The sequence below is a fragment of the Bombina bombina genome, chromosome 6 (genome assembly GCF_027579735.1).
Source record: "Bombina bombina isolate aBomBom1 chromosome 6, aBomBom1.pri, whole genome shotgun sequence".
Lineage (NCBI taxonomy): Eukaryota > Metazoa > Chordata > Amphibia > Anura > Bombinatoridae > Bombina > Bombina bombina.
In genome coordinates, this window is record NC_069504.1 from 375,005,318 (window position 1) to 375,031,679 (window position 26,362).

General features: G+C 37.8%; 1 protein-coding gene across 3 annotated transcripts in view; it reads right to left on the reverse strand.

Moving 5' to 3' along the window:
* Positions 1-24,599, reverse strand: part of GRK6 (G protein-coupled receptor kinase 6) — a 185,526-nt gene extending 160,927 nt beyond the window's left edge. Inside the window, exons 1-12 of one of the 3 annotated variants that reach the window (XM_053717069.1) lie at positions 24,262-24,599; positions 21,117-21,212; positions 18,513-18,625; positions 18,336-18,413; positions 17,810-17,910; positions 17,502-17,594; positions 17,212-17,275; positions 16,147-16,287; positions 13,449-13,639; positions 4,255-4,292; positions 4,043-4,132; positions 3,753-3,961 (exon numbers count right to left, since the gene is read on the reverse strand). In XM_053717069.1, the coding sequence (XP_053573044.1) occupies positions 3,753-3,961; positions 4,043-4,132; positions 4,255-4,292; positions 13,449-13,639; positions 16,147-16,287; positions 17,212-17,275; positions 17,502-17,594; positions 17,810-17,910; positions 18,336-18,413; positions 18,513-18,625; positions 21,117-21,212; positions 24,262-24,313 (1,266 nt within the window). In that variant the 5' untranslated portion in view covers positions 24,314-24,599. Of the gene's footprint in view, positions 1-3,752; positions 3,962-4,042; positions 4,133-4,254; positions 4,293-13,448; positions 13,640-16,146; positions 16,404-16,937; positions 16,954-17,211; positions 17,276-17,501; positions 17,595-17,809; positions 17,911-18,335; positions 18,414-18,512; positions 18,626-21,116; positions 21,213-24,261 lie in introns of those variants that run through there. The other 2 variants (XM_053717070.1, XM_053717071.1) reach the window with 2 other exon arrangements.
* Positions 24,600-26,362: the final 1,763 nt, after the last annotated feature.

Consider the following 26,362-nt stretch of genomic DNA (forward strand, 5'->3'; position numbering starts at 1 on the left):
GTCCAGGAGTGAAGGGGTTAATTAGGGAGCTTGTAGGGTTAATTTTAGCTTTAGTGTAGTGTAGTAGACAACCCCAAGTATTGATCTAGGCCCATTTTGGTATATTTTATGCCACCATTTCACCGCCAAATGCGAGCAAATAAAAAAAAAACTTTACATTTTTCACAATTTTAGGTTTCTCACTGAAATTATTTACAAACAGCTTGTGTTATTATGGCAGAAATTGTTGTAAAAGCTTCTCTGGGATCCCCTTTGTTCAGAAATAGCAGACATATGGCTTTGGCGTTGCTTTTTGGTAATTAGAAGGCCGCTAAATGCTGCTGTGCACCACACGTGAATTATGCCCAGCAGTGAAGGGGTTAAATTAGGTAGCTTGTAGGGTTAATTTTAGAGATCAGCCTCCCACCTGACACATCCCACCCCCTGATCCCTCCCAAACAGCTCTCTTCCCTCCCCCACAATTGTTCCTGCCATCTTAAGTACTGGCAGAAAGTCTGCCAGTACTAAATAAAAGTTTTTTGTTTTTTTTAAAATAAAAATAATAAAATATTTTAGTTGTGATGAACCCCTTCCTTAGCACCAACCTCCCTGATCCCCCCCTCCAGCTCTCTAACCCTCTCCCCTACCTAATTACCGCCATCTTGGGTACTGGCAGCTGTCTGCCAGTACCCAGTTTGTCCCCACAAACCAAAGTATTTTAATTTTACTTTTAACTTTTATTTTTATTTTTAATTATTTCTGTAGTGTAGCAGCCCCCCCACAATACCCCCACCCCCTCCCTCTCCCAGATCCTTTTATATGGAAAAAAAAATTTTTAACTTTTTTTCCCCCTTCCTAACTTCATTGGTGTCAGTGTGGCTAATGCGTGCGCGTGCGTGCACACGCGTCCACATGCACGCGCGCACACGCTCCCTCCTCCCACCCGGTCAAACGGCACCATCGCTACCAGAGCAGAGAGGGCCACAGAGTGGCTCTCTCTGCATCGGAAGCTTGTAAAGGGGTATTGCAGGATGCCTCCATATCGAGGCATCACTGCAATAACCTCAGAGCTGCTGGAAGTGGTTGTGATCACTTCCAGCACTCTGTTAGACAACTGACGTACCAGGTACGTCCATTGTCATTAACTGATTGTTAATGCATGACGTACCTGGTACGTCAGTTGTCATTAAGGGGTTAACAAGATCCGTAAGCCTATCATCTGCAGCCAAAATAGGGAAAATGTTCACAGACTATGGTAGCTATCTAAGGAAATTTTGTAACAAGTTACAGTGCGCAATATCCCCAAACACTTTGATCATCTTTTGGTGTCCTTGCAAGAGGTGCTCTCTCCATCTGGATCCCACCCGTTTCCTTTCTTTGGTAACTACCTTATGGGTGTAGCCCCTATCTTTCAATCTCCTTTCCAAATCATCTGCTGGATGACAAAACTCCTCCCACTCTGAACGTTCGTTCTTAAACACGTAAATTGCCATTTGGCCACCGCAGCAGCGTTATGTTTAGGGTGACAGCTTCTACCATGGAGTAAGAAATTCCCTGAGATTAGCTTTCTGTGCACCCTTGTAACAATACTCCTATTGCTGGATCCAATCAAAGTGAGGTCCAGATATAATTAATGTTGGTGGGATGACTTTCAAATGTGAACCGAAGGCCAACCTGGCTTGAATTTAACCTATCAACAAACTGTTGTACACTGTCACTAGGACCACTCCCATTTATAACAAGAGATCATCAATGAATCTCTGGTAAGTCTGGATGTAACACCTGTAGGGATTTCCATCTCCAAAGATGTGAAAGAAATCCCACCAACCTAAAAATAGGTTGACATATGATGGAGCCGTTCCACATCTTTGGAGATAGAAAATACCCTGAAATTGGAAAAAAAATTGTTAATACCTATTCCAGAAATTCGTCAGGAGTAGTCAGTGAAGAGAAAATCGCTCATTAGCCCTTCATCATGGGGTATTAAGGAATATAAAGACACTACATCCACCCTAACCCAACCATAAGTGTCTTTACACTACTGACTGCATAAATCAGAATAGGTTTGGTATCCCTAACGTTACGGTAAAGATGTTTCCAAAGGTTGGAGTATTGAGTCAAGCCACTGGGACAGATGCTCCAACAATGACCCTATCCCACTGACTATTGGGCGGCCCTGGATATTTATAACATATTGTATATTGTCTTAGTCATATTAAAAACTTTAGTGGATTTTATATGGGATGATAGCATTAATAAGCGAATATATATATATATATATATATATATATATATATACACACACACACACACACACGTGTTGATTGTAATTGTGAATATTTTGCCTGTTGTCCTATATATTTAGCAATATTGGCACTTATTGTATCCATGATGTAGTCAAATAAGAATAATAAAATACCATGATGTAAATCAATGTACCAGTCCATATAATCAGAATATTTCACCTGTTTCAAATAACACTTATCGTGGTAGGCAGGATTGATAGGAGTGATGCGCATTTTCCTTAGCGAATAAGGACGTTTTTAAAATGAGCGGAATTGTACACCTGTCAGGCTATGATTACTACAGATTGCTGAAACGCGTTAGTCGGTTGTGCTGCGCATCACCCATTCTTTGATGCATAGTTGGCTGCTGTCAATATTGGTAGAGAAATAAAGGGTACATTTATATGAGCGTATTTCATCCTTTTAAATCCATTATAGTCATTGACGGGCATAATTCGCTCATCCAGTGCAACGCTAGCAAACCACCTATTGGGTTCTGTATACACACCCCCAGTGTGACATCACAGTACTACCTGCAAGCGGGACAAGGAGATTGAAGGCCGGAATGACTGGCGGCTTAACCGGACTAGAAGTTGTTCAAGTGTTCATGTATTTGCATAGAAACACTGCAGTTTTTGTATAAGGGAACCCAAGGAAAGACTGAGGCAAGTTATGGCACCCACGGTATGTGCTTAAGTTTATAGACGCTTATACGAGGGAATTGAGTCCCAGGATGTACACTTTACATACGACACTCAACGGGTAGCCTCAGCCAGACACAGGGGGTTTAAAGAGACTGTTATATTGCAGATTTGTTTCCCAATCAGAATTGAATTTTACATATTTGGAATTGGTCAGTTTTATGTATAACCACACGTTAACTTTCCTTTCAGTGTTGTACATTCAAACAAACATCCAAAAAGACAAATGCTGCTACCCGCGGCCATATTCATCATTTGTTTCTGCAACGTAATGACGAATGCACAAACCTATTGCCCAATACTTTATAGAAACTCAGGAGAATGGGAAAGCCCACAATATTCAAAGTAAATTACAGGAAGAGGGAAAAATAAAAAATATGGTATATATATTGCAAAGTTTTATTTTGAACGCAATTAAACATTTTATATTACTATCTCAAAGTGTTTAATATCCCTTTAATGCAGAAGATTTTAATCTGCTTCTTGCCTCATGAATGATTTTACAACAAAATGTACCTCTATGGTAAATAACCAAACTTCAAGGAGTAGTAAAACTTATGAGAGTTTATAAGAATATAAAAATTGTATAAAATAAATCACAATTGATAGATAATCAGTCACATTATGATAACTACACACCATAATTAATGTAAGCAATTATCCGTTTATATTTCTCTGCATCTTACACAGGCCTAAAAAAATATCAAGTTCCATGGTGATGTTGGTGAACAACATACCATTTTACAATATATTAGAACAGAATGAGTCATCCAATCTATGCACTTACCATGGTACAAAGAGATCTTGCCTCAGGAGAGAATTTAACCGAATACTCCTCCTGTGCTTCCTTCACCAGCCTCTCTACCTCCTCACGCTTTATCTTCCTCTTCCGTTGCTGGAAAGGGGACTGCCCCTCAATCATCTCATACAGCAGGCATCCAAGCCCCCACCAGTCTGGGCTAAATGTATATCTCTCATTTCTCACCACCTCAGGAGCTGTAAGACAAAGCCACACAACATGCTTTTACCCAGTCACTCCACTTCTGCAATATCACTGCTCATTTTCTTTAGCCTTACCCATGTATCCAACTGTGCCAACTCTTCCTTTGATTGTCTGATCCTCTGGAACATGCATAGCTAGTCCCAGGTCTGAAATTCTGATGTGCCCTGTTTTAGAACACAGAATTGTGTTATATGGAACATCTGCATGAGCTTTAAGATGTTAATAAAATCCTGTTTTACAAAGTCAAAATTAATTTAAAAAAAAAAAAAAAAAAAGGAATACTTACCATGGTCATCCAGCAAAATGTTTTCTGGCTTCAAATCTCTGCACAAGGAAGAGTGAGAGGATAAAAAAATAAAATATATCACTTTTACTCCCTGCATTGAAAAGTTGTTCAAAATATGCTGTATTTAAATAACAATGAGTATAATTCTGACCTTAAATGTTTTTTTTTTTTGTTTTTTTGTTTTTTAATAGTCTTATCTGCATTACAAATCAGTTTTAAAATCATAACATCTATGCTAAGACTGTAGTTTACAAAACCAGGAACACAGTATAAACTATTATAGCCTGCACAGATGTAATGGTATGGTATATTTAACATTTTTTTTTTTTTTTTTTTTTTTGAGGTCCTTAATTTACGTCAGTCTTAAAATAATTTGTCACCAACAAGGCAGCCTCTTATCTTAAAGGGTCAATTATTTAAAAAAGTTCTACATTGCATTTTCTCTGTGACAGTTATCCCTGTCAACCAGTGAGGGACAGAATGTTAGGTATAAGATCTGCTGCTGGTTTATAGTTTCACTTTAAAAACTTAAAGGGGCACTATAGTCAGAAAATAAAGTACGATATTTGAAAAAGTAATGACAAAAGGGACATGAAAGCCCAAAAATTATGCTTTAATGATTCCGACTAAGCACGCAAACTTTCAAAATTTACATCTACTATCAAATTGGTTTCATTCTCTGTATAGGCACACAACAACAACTAGCTGCAGCCACCAATTCACAACTAACTCCCCAGTGGTATATTGCCGCTTCTTAAAGGGACAGTGAAGTCCAAAAAAAAACAAAAAACAACTCATGATTCAGATAGGGCATGTAATTTTAAACAACTTTCCATTTTACTTTTATCACCAATTTTGCTTTGTTCTCTTGGTATTGTTAGTTGAAAGCTAAACCTAGGAGGTTCATTTGCTAATTTCTTAGACCTTGAAGACCGCCTCTAATCTAAATGCATTTTGATAGTTTTTCACCACTAGAGGGCATTAGTTCATGTGTTTCATATAGATAACATTGAGCTTAAAGGGACAGTACACTGTAAAATGGTTTTTCCATAAATGTATTTTAAATGACTTGTTATATCAACTGCAGAGTATAAAATATTTGAGAAATTGCATTTTCGGGTTTATTTGTGTATCTGAAGTAGCTGGTTTTGTGCTTTGAAACCACAGCCTATTACAATGGGTTGAGCTTCAGGTAATATCAGATCTCATTATGTTATCACGTTTATGTACACAGACTTGCTTCCTTATCTTATATCTGTCTGGAACACCAAAGCTCAATACAGAGAGAGAACAATGGAAAAACAGAATTTATGCTTACCTGATAAATTACTTTCTCCAACGGTGTGTCCGGTCCACGGCGTCATCCTTACTTGTGGGATATTCTCTTCCCCAACAGGAAATGGCAAAGAGCCCAGCAAAGCTGGTCACATGATCCCTCCTAGGCTCCGCCTTCCCCAGTCATTCGACCGACGTAAAGGAGGAATATTTGCATAGGAGAAATCATGATACCGTGGTGACTGTAGTTAGAGAAAATAAATCATCAGACCTGATTAAAAAACCAGGGCGGGCCGTGGACCGGACACACCGTTGGAGAAAGTAATTTATCAGGTAAACATAAATTCTGTTTTCTCCAACATAGGTGTGTCCGGTCCACGGCGTCATCCTTACTTGTGGGAACCAATACCAAAGCTTTAGGACACGGATGATGGGAGGGAGCAAATCAGGTCACCTAGATGGAAGGCACCACGGCTTGCAAAACCTTTCTCCCAAAAATAGCCTCAGAAGAAGCAAAAGTATCAAATTTGTAAAATTTAGTAAAAGTGTGCAGTGAAGACCAAGTCGCTGCCTTACATATCTGATCAACAGAAGCCTCGTTCTTGAAGGCCCATGTGGAAGCCACGGCCCTAGTGGAATGAGCTGTGATTCTTTCAGGAGGCTGTCGTCCGGCAGTCTCATAAGCCAATCTGATGATGCTTTTAAGCCAAAAAGAGAGAGAGGTAGAAGTTGCTTTTTGACCTCTCCTTTTACCAGAATAAACAACAAACAAGGAAGATGTTTGTCTGAAATCCTTAGTAGCCTCTAAATAGAATTTTAGAGCACGAACTACATCCAAATTGTGCAACAAACGTTCCTTCTTTGAAACTGGATTCGGACACAAAGAAGGCACGACTATCTCCTGGTTAATATTTTTGTTAGAAACAACTTTCGGAAGAAAACCAGGTTTAGTACGCAAAACCACCTTATCTGCATGGAACACCAGATAAGGAGGAGAATACTGCAGAGCAGATAACTCTGAAACTCTTCTAGCAGAAGAAATTGCAACCAAAAACAAAACTTTCCAAGATAATAACTTGATATCAACGGAATGTAGGGGTTCAAACGGAACCCCCTGAAGAACTAAATTAAGACTCCAAGGAGGAGTCAAAGGTTTGTAAACAGGCTTGATTCTAACCAGAGCCTGAACAAAAGCTTGAACATCTGGCACAGCCGCCAGCTTTTTGTGAAGTAAAACAGATAAAGCAGAAATCTGTCCCTTCAAAGAACTTGCAGATAATCCTTTCTCCAAACCTTCTTGAAGAAAGGATAGAATCTTAGGAATTTTTATCTTGTTCCATGGGAATCCTTTAGATTCACACCAACAGATATATTTTTTCCATATTTTATGGTAGATTTTTCTAGTTACAGGCTTTCTGGCCTGAACAAGAGTATCAATGACAGAATCTGAGAACCCTCGCTTTGATAAAATCAAGCGTTCAATCTCCAAGCAGTCAGTTGGAGTGAGGCCAGATTCGGATGTTCGAACGGACCTTGAACAAGAAGGTCCTGTCCCAAAGGTAGCCTCCATGGTGGAGCCGATGACATATTCACCAGATCTGCATACCAAGTCCTGCGTGGCCACGCAGGAGCTATCAAGATCACCGATACCCTCTCCTGTTTGATCCTGGCTACCAGCCTGGGAATGAGAGGAAACGGTGGGAACACATAAGCTAGGTTGAAGCTCCAAGGTGCTACTAGTGCATCCACTAGAGTCGCCTTGGGATCCCTGGATCTGGACCCGTAGCAAGGAACCTTGAAGTTCTGACGAGACGCCATCAGATCCATGTCTGGAATGCCCCACAATTGAATTATTTGGGCAAAGATTTCCGGATGGAGTTCCCACTCCCCCGGATGAAATGTCTGACGACTCAGAAAATCCGCTTCCCAATTTTCCACTCCTGGGATGTGGATTGCAGACAAGTGGCAGGAGTGAGTCTCCGCCCATTGAATTATTTTGGTCACTTCTTCCATCGCCAGGGGACTCCTTGTTCCCCCCTGATGGTTGATATACGCAACAGTCGTCATGTTGTCTGATTGAAACCGTATGAATTTGGCCTTTGCTAGCTGAGGCCAAGCCGTGAGAGCATTGAATATCGCTCTCAGTTCCAGAATATTTATCAGGAGAAGAGATTCTTCCCGAGACCAAAGACCCTGAGCTTTCAGGGGGTTCCCAGACCGCGCCCCAGCCCACCAGACTGGCGTCGGTCGTGACAATGACCCACTCTGGTCTGCGGAAGCTCATCCCTTGTGACAGGTTGTCCAGGGTCAGCCACCAACGGAGTGAATCTCTGGTCCTCTGATCTACTTGTATCGTCGGAGACAAGTCTGTATAATCCCCATTCCACTGACTGAGCATGCACAGTTGTAATGGTCTTAGATGAATTCGCGCAAAAGGAACTATGTCCATTGCCGCGACCATCAAACCTATTACTTCCATGCACTGCGCTATGGAAGGAAGAAGAACAGAATGAAGTACTTGACAAGCGCTTAGAAGTTTTGATTTTCTGGCCTCTGTCAGAAAAATCCTCATTTCTAAGGAGTCTATTATTGTTCCCAAGAAGGGAACTCTTGTTGACGGAGATAGAGAACTTTTTTCTACGTTCACTTTCCACCCGTGAGATCTGAGAAAGGCCAGGACAATGTCCGTATGAGCCTTTGCTTGAGGTAGAGACGACGCTTGAATCAGTATGTCGTCCAAGTAAGGTACTACTGCAATGCCCCTTGGTCTTAGCACCGCTAGAAGGGACCCTAGTACCTTTGTGAAAATTCTTGGAGCAGTGGCTAATCCGAATGGAAGTGCCACAAACTGGAAATGCTTGTCCAGAAAGGCGAACCTTAGGAACCGATGATGTGCCTTGTGGATAGGAATATGTAGATACGCATCCTTTAAATCCACCGTGGTCATGAATTGACCTTCCTGGATGGTAGGAAGAATTGTCCGAATGGTTTCCATTTTGAACGATGGAACCTTGAGAAATTTGTTTAGGATCTTGAGATCTAAGATTGGTCTGAATGTTCCCTCTTTTTTGGGAACTATGAACAGATTGGAGTAGAATCCCATCCCTTGTTCTCCTAATGGAACAGGATGAATCACTCCCATGTTTAACAGGTCTTCTACACAATGTAAGAATGCCTGTCTTTTTACGTGGTCTGAAGACAATTGAGACCTGTGGAACCTCCCCCTTGGGGGTAGCTCCTTGAATTCCAGAAGATAACCTTGGGAGACTATTTCTAGCGCCCAAGGATCCAGAACATCTCTTGCCCAAGCCTGAGCGAAGAGAGAAAGTCTGCCCCCCACCAGATCCGGCCCCGGATCGGGGGCCAACATCTCATGCTGTCTTGGTAGCAGTGGCAGGTTTCTTGGCCTGCTTACCTTTGTTCGAGCCTTGCATTGGCCTCCAGGCTGGCTTGGTTTGAGAAGTATTACCCTCTTGCTTAGAGGATGTAGAACTTGGGGCTGGTCCGTTTCTGCGAAAGGGACGAAAATTTGGTTTATTTTTAGCCTTGAAAGACCTATCCTGAGGAAGGGCGTGGCCCTTACCCCCAGTGATATCTGAAATAATCTCTTTCAAGTCAGGGCCAAACAGCGTTTTCCCCTTGAAAGGTATGTTAAGCAATTTGTTCTTGGAAGACGCATCCGCTGACCAAGATTTTAGCCAAAGCGCTCTGCGCGCTACAATAGCAAAAGCCGAATTTTTCGCCGCTAATCTAGCCAATTGCAAAGTGGCGTCTAAAGTAAAAGAATTAGCCAATTTAAGAGCATGAATTCTGTTCATAATCTCCTCATAAGAAGAATCTTTATTGAGCGACTTTTCTAGTTCATCGAACCAGAAACACGCTGCTGTAGTGACAGGAACAATGCATGAAATTGGTTGTAGAAGGTAACCTTGCTGAACAAACATCTTTTTAAGCAAACCCTCTAATTTTTTATCCATAGGATTTTTGAAAGCACAACTTTCTTCTATAGGGATAGTAGTGCGTTTGTTTAGAGTAGAAACCGCCCCCTCGACCTTGGGGACTGTCTGCTATAAGTCCTTTCTGGGGTCGACCATAGGAAACAATTTCTTAAATATAGGGGGAGGGACAAAAAAGGTATGCCGGGCCTTTCCCATTCTTTGTTTACAATGTCCGCCACCCGCTTGGGTATAGGAAAAGCTTCGGGGGGCCCCGGGACCTCTAGGAACTTGTCCATCTTACATAATTTCTCTGGAATGACCAAATTGTCACAATCATCCAGAGTAGATAACACCTCCTTAAGCAGAGCGCGGAGATGTTCCAATTTAAATTTGAATGTAATCACATCAGGTTCAGCTTGTTGAGAAATTTTCCCTGAATCTGAAATTTCTCCCTCAGACAAAACCTCCCTGGCCCCCTCAGACTGGTGTAGGGGCATTTCAGAACCATTATCATCAGCGTCCTCATGCTCTTCGGTATTTTCTAAAACAGAGCAGTCGCGCTTTCGCTGATAAGTGGGCATTTTGGCTAAAATGTTTTTGATAGAATTATCCATTACAGCCGTTAATTGTTGCATAGTAAGGAGTATTGGCGCACTAGATGTACTAGGGGCCTCCTGTGTGGGCAAGACTGGCGTAGACGAAGGAGGGGATGATGCAGTACCATGCTTACTCCCCTCACTTGAGGAATCATCTTGGCCATCATTTTCTCTAAATTTTGTGTCACATACATCACATCTATTTAAATGAGAAGGAACCTTGGCTTCCTCACATACAGAACATAGTCTATCTGATAGTTCAGACATGTTAAACAGGCATAAACTTGATAACAAAGTACAAAAAAACGTTTTAAAATAAAACAGTTACTGTCACTTTAAATTTTAAACTGAACACACTTTATTACTGAAAATGTGAAAAAGTATGAAGGAATTGTTCAAAATTCACCAAAATTTCACCACAGTGTCTTAAAGCCTTAAAAGTATTGCACACCAAATTTGAAAGCTTTAACTCTTAAAATAACGGAACCGGAGCCGTTTTTATATTTAACCCCTATACAGTCCCTGGTATCTGCTTTGCTGAGACCCAACCAAGCCCAGAGGGGAATACGATACCAAATGACGCCTTCAGTAAGCTTTTTCTATGTATCTGAGCTCCTCACACATGCATCTGCATGCCTTGCTTCCCAAAAACAACTGCGCAATAGAGGCGCGAAAATGAGGCTCTGCCTATGATTAGAGAAGGCCCCCAGTGAAAAAGGTGTCCAATACAGTGCCTGCCGGTTATTTAACATAATTCCCAAGAATGAAATAACTCCTCAAAGCTATAAACTATTAAAAATGCTTATAAATCAATCGTTTTAGCCCAGAAAAATGTCTACCAGTCTTTAAGCCCTTGTGAAGCCCTTTATTCTTATTTAATAAAAATGGCTTACCGGATCCCATAGGGAAAATGACAGCTTCCAGCATTACCAAGTCTTGTTAGAAATGTGTCATACCTCAAGCAGCAAAAGTCTGCTCACTGTTTCCCCCAACTGAAGTTAATTCCTCTCAACAGTCCTGTGTGGAAACAGCCATCGATTTTAGTAACGGTTGCTAAAATCATTTTCCTCTTACAAACAGAAATCTTCATCTCTTTTCTGTTTCAGAGTAAATAGTACATACCAGCACTATTTTAAAATAACAAACTCTTGATTGAAGAATAAAAACTACATTTAAACACCAAAAAACTCTAAGGCCATCTCCGTGGAGATGTTGCCTGTACAACGGCAAAGAGAATGACTGGGGAAGGCGGAGCCTAGGAGGGATCATGTGACCAGCTTTGCTGGGCTCTTTGCCATTTCCTGTTGGGGAAGAGAATATCCCACAAGTAAGGATGACGCCGTGGACCGGACACACCTATGTTGGAGAAATTATCATTTTATGACTTAACTATCATGCCCCCCCACTGAGGGTGTAATCTCTTCTGCTGGATGTTTACTTAGGCTTGTCAATAGCATATACGCCAGTATCAAAACTTTCAGTATAGGTTGGGAAACCACAAGCTAAATCAGCTATTTCAAATGCTGAAATATGAGTAAAGGAGTTACTTGCAACCAATTTAATACACTCTAGCAGGTAAAAAGGATCATTGGGAATAATTTAAAGGGGAGAAAGTTTTTGGGTGAACTGTCCCTTTAAGTACGTGAATTTACCATGGAGACAACTCTGATTGGCTAAACTGTAAGTCTGTCAAAATAACTAAAATAAGGGGGCAGTCTGCTGAGGCTTAGATACAAGGTAAAACATGTATAATTATAACTGTTGGTTATGCAAAACTGGGGAATTGGTAATTAAAGGGACAGTCTACATCAGAATTGTTGTTTTAAAAGAAAGATAATCCCTTTATTACCCATTCCCCAGTTTTGCATAAACAACAGTTATATTAATATGCTTTTAACCTCTGTGATTATCTTGTATCTAAGCCTCTGCAAACTGCCCCTTTATTTCAGTTCTTTTGACAGACTTGCAGTTTAGCCAATCAGTGCCTGCTCCCAGATAACAATTGTGCTCGTGCACCTGAAGTTATCTATATGAAACACGTGAACTAACACCCTCTAGTGGTGAAAAACTGTTAAAATGCATTCTGAAAAGAGGTGACCTTCAAGGTCTAAGAAATTAGCATATGAACCTCCTAGGTTAAGCTTTCAACTAAGAATACCAAGAGAACAAAGCAAAATTGGTGATAAGAGTAAATTGGAAAATTGTTTTAAATTACATGCTCTATCTGAATCATGAAAGTTTATTTTGGCCTAGACTGTCCCTTTAAGGGATTATTTATCTTTTTAAACAAAAAAAATTCTGGTGTTGACTGTCCCTTTAACCTACCTATGTACGCTTTTTCAACAAAGGATGCCAAAAGAACAAAGCGAATTAAAGTATATTTAAAATTGAATGCTCTACCTGAATTATGAAAGTTTAATTTTTCATTTTTCAAATTAAGCAACTATAAAATAAACAAATATTATATTAAATTAAGTTTAAAGGGACAGTCTAGTCAAAATTAAACTTTCATGATTCAGATAGGGCATGCAATTTTAAACAAATTTCCAATTGACTTGTATCATTAAATTTGCTTTGTTCACTTAGTGGTATTTTTGAAAAGCTAAACCTAGGTAGGCTCAAATTGATTTCCAAATCGCTGAAACCTGCCTCTTAGCCCAGAGCATTTTGAAAGTTTTTCAGTTAGACAGTACTAGTTCATGTGCTTCATATAGATAACATTGTGCTCACCACCGTGGAGTTATTTAGGAGTCTGCACTGATTGGCTAAACTGCATGCCCGTCAGGAGCACTGAGATAAGGGGCAGTCTGCAGAGGCTTAGATACAAAGTAATCACAGAGGTAAAACATATTCATATAACTTTGTTATGCAAAACTGGGGAATGGGTAATAAAGGGATTATCTATCTTTTTAAACAACAACAATTGTGGTGTAGACTGTCCCTTTAAATTTTAGAATTTCCATGATTAACGTTTGATTAAAAGACAAACTCTGGCATGAAAGTACATTTGTATAAAATTTAGCGCGTGTTCAGTAGGTGAAGTGCGAGTCTGACTTCCACATTTTTACGCTACAGATTACAGGACAGTGCTACAGGCACTTGCAGACCAACATCTGGACTAAAACTGCCTCAAGCATGTATTGAGTCACCAACTACAATAAAATCTCTCTCCATAACAAAATGTTAAAGATTGAATCATCAGTTTTGGCTGTAGGTTTCTACATATACAATGATGGTTACATTTTCATAAAAAAAAAAACATAATTTTTATTAATCATACTTCTATAAAAACTTTAAATATCCATTTAAATAAGAGTTATCTCCCATGTTCCAGGCGAAGGTTTTGCTCAGTCTCTATTACAGGTCACTTACTGCTTTTACATACCTGTACACTATTCTCTCTTGGTGCAGGTCATGAAGGCCACAGCAGATTTCTGCAGCATAAAATACTGCACGGGCCTCATCAAATCCAGCTTCACCCATGTGGTATATATGAAACTTCAGGTCTCCTCCATTCATCAAGGTGAGAACCAGGCAGAGTGCATCTTTTGTCTCATATGTATACGCCAGACTAACCTGCAGTAGAGTAAGGTGAGGCATCAGCTAAAAATAGAATTTCCCTCAGGGCACTCCAGCTCCTTAATCACTTTCTCCAATCTAGAATGTTTGTCAGAAAAACTTCATAATCACAAGTTGAGCATGAAAGTCAAATACTGCAATGTTGCCAGTTGTTGTTGGCAGGAAATTGGGATGAGACAAATGTATACATAACTTTAAAGGGCCATTTATTATAGTAAAATTAACAAGAACAGAAGTTTAATTTTGGACTTTAGTGGCCCTTTAAAAAGAGCATTCTCAAACATATTCTGTCATCCCTATGAAATGGCAGCATTTAAACAGGTTGATTTTATTGTGCCTTGGAAAATTTGTCATAAAATGTGTTTAAACTTAAATTGCCACAGCAATTATCAGATATTTAATTTATTGCTAATTATATAAAGATAATAGTGGCAATGGGCATTAATAGGAAGAACACAGATATTGCCGTATTTTTCAGTTTAAAATCTATACTCATTTGAGTTATGGTGGAGATAAGAGGATGAGATTAAAATCCTCCATTTCATAAAAGTAAGAGTCATAGAATTATTGTATAGAAAATTAGCAAATCATGGCAACTATCCTCAGAAGTACTCTGTATACACTTATCAATGCACCGGTGAACTCTGCAGTAAAACAAACCTACACTCTGCTGATGAGAGTTACGCTCAAAACAGCTGTCCAGAAGGGTTTGTTTTTTTTTTTAAACTGTACCCACTCCATAAAGGGGATTGCACTTGGAAGCAAAAAGCATGAGATATTCTATATCTATATGCACATCTTACAGAGAGTTCCCGGTTGCATTAATAAAAATGTTTACTTCTGGGGAAAAGCAAGCAGTGGATACTTGCCAAGGTTTGCCAATTTTCTATTTAATAATTTGGCTCTTTCAGTTAAAAAAAAAAAAAAAAAAAAAACCAACACACACACACACACACACCACGCTTTTTCTTCATTTTTTTCCAGGGATTTTTTTTTTTTTTTTTTTTTTAAATAATGTTGTCCCTTTAAGCAAACTTTAAATAAGCTTGCATTTCTTTGTGCCATTTTTAAAGCAGACATATCAGCTTAGCTCCATGCCTCTTAAAGGGACAGTACACTGTAAAATTGTTTTTATATGAATGTATTTTCAATGACTTGTTATACCAGCTGCAGAGTATAAAATTTATGAGAAATTGCATTTTTCAGTTGGTGTATATTAAGTAGCTGGTTTTGTGCTTTTAAAGCACAGCCTATTAGAATGGGTTGAGCTTCAGGTAATATATCTCATTATGTTATCACTTTTATGTAAACAGACTTGCTTGCTTATCTTATATTTATCTAGAAAACCAAAGCTCAATACTTAGAGAGAACAAAGGAAAATTATAAATTGTATTACTTAACTATCATGCCCCCCACTGAGAGTGTAATCTCTTTTGCTGGCTGTGTTTACTTAGGCTATTCAATAGAATATACTCCAGTATAGAAACTTTCAGTATAGGTTGGGATACCACAGGCTAAATCAATTATTTCAAATGCCAAAATAGGGGTAAAGGAGCTACTTGTAAACAATTTAATACACTCCAGCAGGTAAAATGAATCATTGGGAACAATTTAAAAGGGGAGAACATTTTTGGGTGAACTGTCCCTTTAAGGATTTGCTCAGCCATTTACAGATAGACAAGAGCCTATGTAAAAGCCTTTGTCCAAGGGTAGTCTGTAAGAGGACTGACTTCATGTCAAGCCTACTTGTCACATTCTTCTGAATATCTGCTGTACACGAGTGTGTGTATAAATAAAAAATAAAAAGTGCATGCTATATATACACACACTTTAAAAAAAAAAAAAACGTAAAGCCAAAATTGAACTTTCAAATTCAGAAAGAGCATGCAACTTAAGAAAATTTTTCAATTTACATCTATAATCAAATGTGTTTAGTTTTCATAGTATTGTATGTTGAAAATCAAGCCTAAGTAAGATCAGGAGCAGCAATGCACCATCGTCCCTAGCTGCTGATTGGTGGCTGCATATATGCCTCGTTATTGGTTCACATGCGTTAGGCTAGCTCCTCCAATACATGCGTAAAGTTGATTTAGCAATTGCATGAATCACTTAACTACTGATACAGTATTGTGTAACCATCCCTCCCAGATCTTCTCTAACCATGAAAAAAAAAAAAAAAATCTAGTCAGTCATTCTCTTTTAAATCAATGACAATATTAAATACTATGTGAGGTTTGCAAACAGTGCAACAAATGTTTTTTATGCTTAATAGCACTTTTGTAACATCTGTTTAGTCATAAATAACTATATCCCATCATCGTTTTGGACTCTAAGCTGCAAGACAACTGTATAGTCTCTAGCAACTATGGGCTCAATATTTTAAATGTTCTTTAAATACAAGGAGTCAAAATGTATTTGTGGACTGTGATAACGAACATAATACTTGACCCACCAAATTAAGTTTAGTTCCAAGCCATTTGACTTCCAGATGGATCTGTACTTACTACAAACCTGCTGTTGACTCTCTCTAAGATTTGCTTCTCATTTAGGGCCATAGATTCACCTTTCCGCTTCTTAATTCGTTTCTTCTCTAGTTTTTTGCAAGCGTACATTTTTCCTGTTGCTCGTACTTGGCAGGCACAGACCTGAAGGGAAAGTAATTCAGTGTGGGCACAGAGACAGCCAGCTTTCCCTGCTTGGAGAAGTGGCCTGAAAAAGTCCTCAACCACCCCATCCAGCGCTATCAATCACTGGTACCCTTCTGCAAGAAGAGAGAAAAGAAAGAGAAAGGGGGGGGGGAGAAAGAGGACAAGTAAAAGTGCAGATAGGAGGGTAATCAGCTGGTGGGAAAAAAAAGCAAGAGAATGAGAAGCTGAGGATAAAGAAGGGCTGTGTCTGACAAGGATACATAAAATGTGTCCATTTGGCTAATCATTCCTCAGTGAATGAACTACAGGTACAAACCCAGAATTACCCCAAAATCCAGACTTCCATTAATATTTTTTTTCTTAAACAAAATTAAAAACCACAATTTTTTTTTCTTCTCAATAAGTCAATATCTTATCCGCCTACTTCTTTGGTTTGTTATTTGTGTTCTAAAATGCAAATGCTAGTCTATATTTATTGAAAACTATTACATTTCTAATGACTGTACTTTTCTCCTGATGGTGTTAGAAGTACAAAAGTATTTAAAATTATATTAAACTACCTTAAAATTGCATTATAAGCTGTATTATATGCAAACATTGCCAAAATGAAATTTTTTTTTTGTTTACACTTGTTCCTATCCCCTCACCAAGCTGTCCCAAGTTACAGATGCAAATACTATGAAATTGAAACTTTCTGTAAACTGCTGTAATATTTAGTCCTATATGGGGTAAAAGCTAGTGCAGATGATCCACCAAACAGGTCTGGGATTAGATATAAAGTGGCTTCTTTGTTGTATATTATGAAATCTGTAGGAAGGTCCTAGGGGTACAGATCTAGAGAAAGAGCACAGAAATGAGAACCAAAAAAAATTTTGCAGAAGAAGATCTGAAACACACAAACTTCAACACAGCAGATCTCACCTCTCCAAAGCCTCCCTTGCCCAAAACTCTGTATTGCCGGAACGTATTCTTTGTAATTGGTTCTCTAGAGTTTAAAAAAAAAAAAAAAAATTCTCAGGAACTAAAACAAGCATAGTCATTCACAAATTTGAGATAGCCATAGTGTGGGACATCTTGGTACTCTTGTCCAAGGTGGCGTGCAAAAACAAAATTTGTTGCAGTGCTGCGTCTGCAATATTATACTTTCCTTTGTTAGCTCCATACTACCTGCTGAATCACATATAGAATCTTATTGCCACATGTGCTCTTACCTCTCCATACATTTCCACTGCAGAAAGCGGTTATAAAACATGCTATCAAGGTAATCTGAAAATGGAGCCACACTCAAGAAGTCATGGACAAGTCTGCAAATAAATAAGAATTATGTGAAACAAATATGAAATTCTCCCACAAAACAAAGGTTTGTTTAGCTATTTAAGTGTTTACTCTTGTAATTTGTATATTAGAATTAACAGATTCCCTAGACATACACACATTAAATTAGTTTTGCCTACATTTGCATGCACACTGTACACTTTATCCCATTACACTCACTTGCTATTTATAGACAGCTACTTACTTAGAGCAATCTTTAAAAAGCTCTTTGCATGGTTTATTCTCCAGACTCTCAGTGCAGCAGCTGACTAGCTGCTCCGGAACTTCTGAGATGTAATCTTCACTCTGCAAATGGAGGCCAGTGAGACAGCACTGTTAAATTGATCAGTTGGATGTTCTGCATTTCAGGTTGCACAGAGTTAGCACAACAACAAACTCAAGATAGTTCTGCTTTACACAGAAATTATGAACCAATGAAAAAAAAAAAAAAAAAAAAAGACCGAAAATATATTATAGACATATGCCTGTCTCTTGAAAACATTTTTCAAAGGTGAAACCCTAGAAAGAAAAGTCAATTTTAAAGAAAAAAAAAAAAAAAAAAAAAAAAAAAAAAAAGTAGTTTAGGATGCATGTGACAGTTGTGTTCATAAGCTTTTGCCGACATAGCATAGTATTTAAAACTCTCTAAACCACAAAATCACCTCCATATCTTATTACTATATTGTGTAAAGTGCCACTTAGATTTGGAAGGCATTGGCACATTTCCATACCTCGTGATTAAGATACTTCTGTATAAGTAGCTGCCCACACTCCTTACGCTTTTCATCAGGCGATACCTCGTATTCTACCTTTAAGAAAAAGTAAATAAAAGTGTTCATGAAGCAAATCATGCCCCTACCATAAAATAGATCTGCATTCTCTGCAAGCCATGCATTGCAGTTTCTTACCACTGCATCCAAAAAGCGAACACATCGAAGCAGCTCTGGCCGAGTCTCACAAAACTGACGAAAAAGGAGTCTTCCAATTGGCTGTCTGTCACAAAGACTGTGATAATCTCTCCCTGAGAGACAAAAAAAAAAAAAAAAAATTAGCGGAGAAAAGCACAAGAGATAAATTAAAAAAGGTAGGCCATATAAATGTGTACAGCCACCTGCTAAGAAAAAGGTGGATTGATGAGAGACACCGAACACAAAGAAAGATTTTAGGCGAGTTTATATTTACTTAGAGAAAATAGTTATTTAAAAAGGAAAAGCTTCCCCACACGGAGATCCTCTATTTACACGTCAGCAATGACTAATCCTGCTTCCTCCAATCACAGCATGGCATCAGGCAATGACTACCCCCGGGGGGGGGGGGGGGGGGGAGGAGGAGATGTGATTGGAGGAAGAAGGATTAGACATTGCTGATGTGTAAATAGAGGATCTCCGTGTGGGGGGGGGGGGGTGCTCTGGCTGTGAAGAAAAAAAAGAAAAAAAAGTAAATTTTTTTTTTTTTTTTTTTTAAACAAAACAGCTGCTTTGTAAACTTTGATGAATGAAAGTGCCCCTGTTTTTAATAGTATTTTTTAAAAAAACGGGCTTTTATTCACCAAAGTTTACCTTCACTTTAAAATTGACATTAAACCATGTTAGACTGTAACAATCAGCTCATGTATAACCGTCCATAACTGCACTTGGAAGAGAACAGGCTTTAAAACTTAGAATATCATGTTACAACATGGCAGCCATTACTTTATGTAAACACTTTATCATTGTTTCTTCAATGTTTCAACAACTATTATTTAAAAACAAAAAACCATCTGCATATTATTTTTAGAAGGTATGTGCAAATGCTTGTATTAGACATTAATTTTCTAAACCAGAGGTGTCAAACTTGCGTTCTTTGCAAAGAATCGATTAGTGTTGGCAAAGAATATAACATTAAAAGACCATCAATACAATTCACAAACATCAAACATAGCACTGGCAAGATATGTAGGCAGCGGCTCTCTGCAATTTTTGGCGCCGGATTTATTTATGTAATAGCGCAACACAAAAAGTATATAATGTACTAGAGGTTACCACAATCAAAGATATTATAAAAGACCCAACCACCAATGTTTCCCCATTTACTGTATTACAGGGTTCTTAAAGGGCTAGAAAGGTCAACATTGAAATGTGCATGACTGCTCCTCAATTTGAAATAGAAGTATTTTTGCAATATACTTCCATTAGCAAAAATGCTTCTAGTAAAATGTATTACTGTTTTCTGTGGCAAATGCACATAGTGTGTGAGGGCCCATGCACCAGTATTCTTCTCTGAAGACATAATGTGTGTCATACAAGCCACTGACTCTCTGAGCAGGCGTGGTGTTTGAATACTGGTGCACAGGCCAATAACTTAATCGAAGCAATATTGATAATGAAAGTATTTTGCAAAAATATTTATAATTTCACATTGAAATACAATGATATTTCAATTTTGACCATTCTGTCCCTTTAAAAGAAAAAAAAAAAAAAAAAAAAAAGCCGTTTTGGGAGTACCTATTCACAAGTAGTGGTAATTCCGGTGAGTAGCAAGTGAAGAACCGCTTTGGCACAGACATCATGCAAAAGATATTGAGGCAAGTGATATCCTGGAAGTATCAGCCCAAATTGTCAGAATGGTGAAGGTAAGCCGTGCGGTTTAAGTTTTGCACCCGGTATTTGTTCCCTGAGGACTGTGTATAGCATACGGCCTGTTGAAAATTTGTCATCAGTCTATCCAAGACTAGTAGCAAACCGGAGCGTGTGTTAACACCTAAGTGCCCGGATTATAGCAGTTTATTAAGGACGGTTCTTGGTTGTTTCCCTACCAGAGCGTGTAAATTACACCAAGTGCCCAGAAAGCAAGTCGGCCTAGTTTTGGCTGTGAGAGCACATGCTAGCATGGAACAGTGAACTTTATTTTTCTTTTTGTGATCACTGCAGTAATGTAAACACCATCAGCTCTGCCTGTTGTCTGGTTTTATGTGGCAATTTATTTTGTATTAATAGGCATACCCAGAGTTCCTATCTCCTTCCTAATAAAAACGTTTGGTTTCAAAAGTGGTAACCAGTGCAGCCTTGTCCTTTGGTCCCATATATATTTAGGGATCCTTTCTTTCTAAGTACAATATATATTATTTGAGACGCTAGCATGGTCTATATACTCTCCTAACACAATATGAATGAATACACACACACACATATATATATATATATATATATATATATATATATATATATATATATATATATATATATATATATATATATATATATACACACACACTAATGTTCATAGTTTTCATGGAGCTCATATATTACTTAGATATCAAACTGTACAGACAAAAATGCACATCATCATCTAATTAAACAAACCCAGATTCTACAGGAAGTGGTCAAAAAAAACCAAGGCAAGAGAGGAAGCAATGCAATAACTTAGCCAACAGTTCAGTGAGTGGGCAGGATGTTTTTCAGCAATCATATAGCTAGAACACTACACTTATGTATTTTTCCATGGCTATGGGTGCCTTAATGTACACAACTCACCAAAGGTTCTCCTCAGCTCTTCACACTCACTGATATGAGGAAACTGTAGCATTTGACGCCATTTTTTACTTTTCCCTTTTCTGTTTCCCCCACCACCTGAAAAGAAGAGGCATGCTATGACAACAGGTGCAAATTAAACTAACTAGTGTGCATAGGGAAATATTAGTGCTCGTAAGCTGTAAGCATTTATTAAAATAGCAAGCAAATATTTGTTTAGTTTCATATTCAACAACTTTACACAAAAGCATCAAAATGGTTTACTAACTATCAGAGATAAATATTTAAAAAGACATGGAAGTCAAAATGAAACGATCATGATTTATATAGCTTGTAGAATTATAAAGCTTTCCAATTTACATCTATTATCAAATTGACATATTTCTCCTATTAGCTCCTCCCAATAAAAGCATACTGTGGTAGGTTCAAGAGTCCGCATGTGATTTGAGCATCATATGTCAGCAGTGTTAGAAACAATTCAACAGTGTTACAACACACAGATCTCAAGACCATGGGGTAATCTGATGAAGACGCAACAAACAATACTAAAAAGAAAAAAAGCAATATTTGATAGTTTACAATTATATTTATTTTATCTAGATCACAAATATTAAATGTTTTCCTCCATAGTCTTTTAAAAGGGACTGTGGACCTGAAAAATGTTATTGTTTAAAAAGATAGATAATCCCTTTTCTACCCAGTCTCCAGTTTTACATAACCAAACACAGTTATATTAATTAATATATGTTTACCTCACACCCATAGTTATATTAATTAATATAGTATACCTATGATTACCTTGTATCTAAGCCTCTGGAGACTGCCCCATTATATCAGTGATATTTACAAACTTGCATTTTAGCCAATTAGTGTTGCTTCATAAATAACTCAATGGAATCAAGCACAATGTTATCTTTATGGCACATGTGAACTAGAACTGTCTGGTTGTGAAACGCTGATAAAATGCACTGAGATAAGAGGCTTAAAAGTTATAAAGTATATTAATATAACAATGTTGGTTGTGCAAAGCTGAGGAATGGGTAGTAAAGGAGTTATCTTTTCAAACAATAAAAAAAAAAAAAATCAAGTAGCCTGTTGCTTTAAAGGGATAGTAAACTAAAAAAAAAAAAAAAATGATTTCCTGATTCAGATAAAGTATGTAATTTTAAGTAATCTAATTTACTTAGTCAAAATGTTGTTGTTCTCTTGATATCTTTATTTGAAAAGCAGGAATGTAACCTTAGAAGTCTGACCATTTTTGGTTCAGCGCCTGGGTGGCTAAATGTAGCCACCAACCAGCAAGCGCTATCCAGGGTCTGAACCAAAAATGGGCTGGCTTCTAAGCTTATGTTCCTGTTTTTTCAAATAAAGGTAGCAAGAGAATTAAGAAAATATGATAATTGGAGTAAATTAGAAAGCTTCTTGAAATTGCATGCTCTATGTGAATCATGAAAGAAAAAATGCGGGTTTAGTACCCCTTTAAGCAACATGTATACTACACTAAATCCAATAAATATTATTTGTGCCTGGGGAAGGTATATAGGAAATTATAACAAAAGCCACAACATCTTATAAACGTACCTAGACTGCTCAACCACAAGTATCACCATTAACCCTTCTTTGCCTAGATTTGCACTGTATTATTAAAGTAAAAAATGTAATGTATAAAGCATACATGTGTGTTGCACTGCACAATATATTGGCTATTCATAGATAAATGATAATACAATAATAAGGTAAATTACTGTATACTGATAGGTGACAATAAGACACAATCTCCCTGAATTTGTATAATCTTAGCCTTGTGTACCAGAGAGGCATGGCACATATGGGTGATATAGCAATTGAAAAAAAACTTTGAATATAAACATGACTTTATCCTTATTCCTGCATAAAGATGTGATTAGTTGCTCTACGCATTGTTTGCAGCCAAGTATATCAATGTAATTCCCAAAAGATTTCTACAAGTGTTTTAATCTGAGAGAATACCAGGGCACCATACTCTCATTATTACACATACTCTAAAATGCCGTAATCAGTCTAAAATAGAGAAACTCCTCTCCAGCCCAAATTATCACTTTAAAAGGGACACGAAAAGCCTTTTTTTCCCCTTTCATAATTCAGATAAACCATGCAATTTAAAGGGACATTAAACCCACATTTTTTATTTCATGATTCAGATAGAGAATACCATTTTAAACTTTCTAATTTACTTCTATTATCTTATTTGCTTCATTCTCTTGATATTCTTTCCTGAAAAAGCATATCTAGATAGGCTCAGTAGCTTCTGATTGGTGACTGCACATAGATGCCTCATGTGATTGGCTCACCAATGTGCATTGCTATTTCTTTAACGAAGTATATACAAAGATTGCAGCAAATTAGATAATAGAAGTAAAATGAAATGTTGTTTAAAATTGTATTCTCTATCTGAATCGTGAAAGAAAATGTTTGAGTTTAATGGCCCTTTAAGCAACTTTCTAATTTACTCATATTATCGATTTGTCTTTGTTCTCTTGGTATCTTTATTTGAAATACAGGAATGAAAGCTTAGGAGTCAGCCTATTTTTTGTTAAACGTAGCCACCAAATCAGCAAGTGCTACCCAGTGTCTGAACCAAAAATGGGCCGGCTCCTAAGCTTACATTTCTGCTTTTTCAAATAAAGATACCAAGTGAACAAATATTGTTTTTTATTTTTTAATAGGAGTAAAGTAGAAAGTTGCTTAAATGTGCATGCTCAATCAGAATCATTAAAATAAAAATTGGGTTTCATACTTTCATATCCCTTTACATAAAATAAAACTACAGCTGCTAGCTTGCAAGTCAAAATGCACGGAAGCTTTGAGGCAATTACAGTATGGATCACTTTAACAAACAACATGACAAATAAATCATGTACTATACTATAATAGTTTTTTCCGCAATTCTCTACATTTAGATGCATGAAAAAAAAGTTTCGAATACCTATAGCTCTATATGTATAATCTACGTAAACAAACTTCTACCAGCATATAACACCAGGGCAGATGAGGCAGAACATTCTGCTTCACAATACGTTTTAACACTGTGTTACAGTAAAGGGGTCACAACAATGCATACGAGACTTTCCCTGCTGCACCCACATATAACGAGATGTAACATACTGACCTTCTCTGGCTTTCAAAAGCACTGTGTTGGCAACTATATTCTCGAGCTCCATAGGTCGGCCTGGCCGAGGGCTCCGTGCCTCAGGCGGCCACTCACACTCTCTACCAGATTCCCAGCACTCTGTAGGCAATGACAGGCCCTGCCCACATCGACCAATCAGTACTCAGCCGCGCCCCCAGAACTCATGCCTTATTGGTGTTTGCTTTTAATCTGCACTCACTCTCTTCTCGTAGCTAAAGCCTTCATTACTTCGAAGGTACTAAAAGGCGGAGCTTTAGCATACATCTGACAACTGATTGGGTTGTTACAATGTCAATCATATACTGTTTGCGGAACCAAATGTAAAACAACTCCTATCCGGTGTGTGGGACACACTAAACCTAGTAAGTGTTAGTCGCTGTTTGATGACGTTTTATAGTGGGCATGTGTTGGTGAGAAGGGTCTAGCTGCAGACTGGAGCTCCACTCTAGAAAGGAAACATGTGACCTCCACTGACTCTAGACAGGAAACATGTGACCTCCACTGACGCTAGACAGCAAACGTGACCTACACTCAAAGCTTTTTTTTTTTTTAATCAACTTTAATGTAACAGACAACCTATAGACATTCTGAAAACGAAACATTTTGCAGCTTTCTTGTTCTTCTTGATGTGCACTCACAGTGGTTTATGTAACCACTGTGAGTGCACATCAAGAAGAACAAGAAAGCTGCAAAATGTTTCGTTTTTCAGAATGATTGTCTATAGGTTGTTTGTTACATTAAAGTTAATTTTTTTTTAAAAAAAAGCTTTGAGTGGAGGTCACATGTTTCCTGTCTAGAGTGGAGCTCCAGTCTGCAGCTAGACCCTTCTAGCAGACTGGAGCTCCAATCTTAGAGTTGCCACCTTTTGCCCAGAAAATTCCTGGACACTTTTTAAGTGGGCGTGGAGAGGGTGTGGCTTGGGGGCATGGCTTCTCGCGGCCTCAAATTCATTATGAAATATAGATATATATATATATATATATATATATACACACACACACACACACACAAGTATATATATATATATATATATATATATATAAAGCAAACACTGCTCAGACTGTTCAAATGCTGGTTCAATAAGAAGGGTTTATTAATCCACAAGGAAAGCATAGTCAGACAAAAACACCTGACATGTTTCGCGCAGGCGCACACACACACACACACACATATATATATACACATAAATATATATATATATAATTTTGCCCCCAATGTCTTTGCTGCTTATGTAAATGTCTTTATTATTTTACTTTTCAAAATTATACGCAATGTCACAACTGCATAATATTTTGGTGCATTAGTGTAAACGAATTATAATAAATCTGCATTGATAAAACCATGTAACAGCAGCAGTTTGTTTGCAGGAAGGTGCTAAAATTTGTATTTTCCATATCCAGGCAATAAACTTCATATGAAATTTACTCAGTGTGCTTTCTCTCAATAGGATGTGAAGACGTGGTTTGACCTCACCATGGAGTATGTGATCAACCGGTCTAGGCTGCAAAATGTATGAGGCTGAAGATGTCTTCTTATTTAGTCAGCTTCTTTTTCTGCAACTGATTGTAATTTGCAAAATAAAGATATCTAGCATTATTTTTATTTTAAATAAAATAATACACTTTCCAAAAACCTAAACAAAATTACATTTTATAAAAAAAATAATCTTATATTGCAATAAACAGATGGCAAACATGGCATAATTTTGAGTAACTGATATTTTAAATGGGTTAAAATCCTGTGGGCCACTCATTTATATGTGGATATATACATGGCTTGAACCCCATCATACAAAAGACAAGTTAACAGCATGACCCAACGCTCTTTATGGCAAATAAATTGGTGACAACCTTGTCACTTCATATATTTTGTAATCTTCCCCAAAAAAGAAAACCCCTATTTGGCACACACTTAAACACATAGGTAGATCCACAGAAAAGAAGCAAAAAAAAGAAATAAAACTTAACTTTTACTGTCAAATTGTTGAGGCTCTAAGAAAGCCCAGGCGAAACGTGCGTTAGGCGTTCGCCTGTCTGTGAGTAATCTGCACATTGTTATACTTTATTTGTGTGCTCTCTGT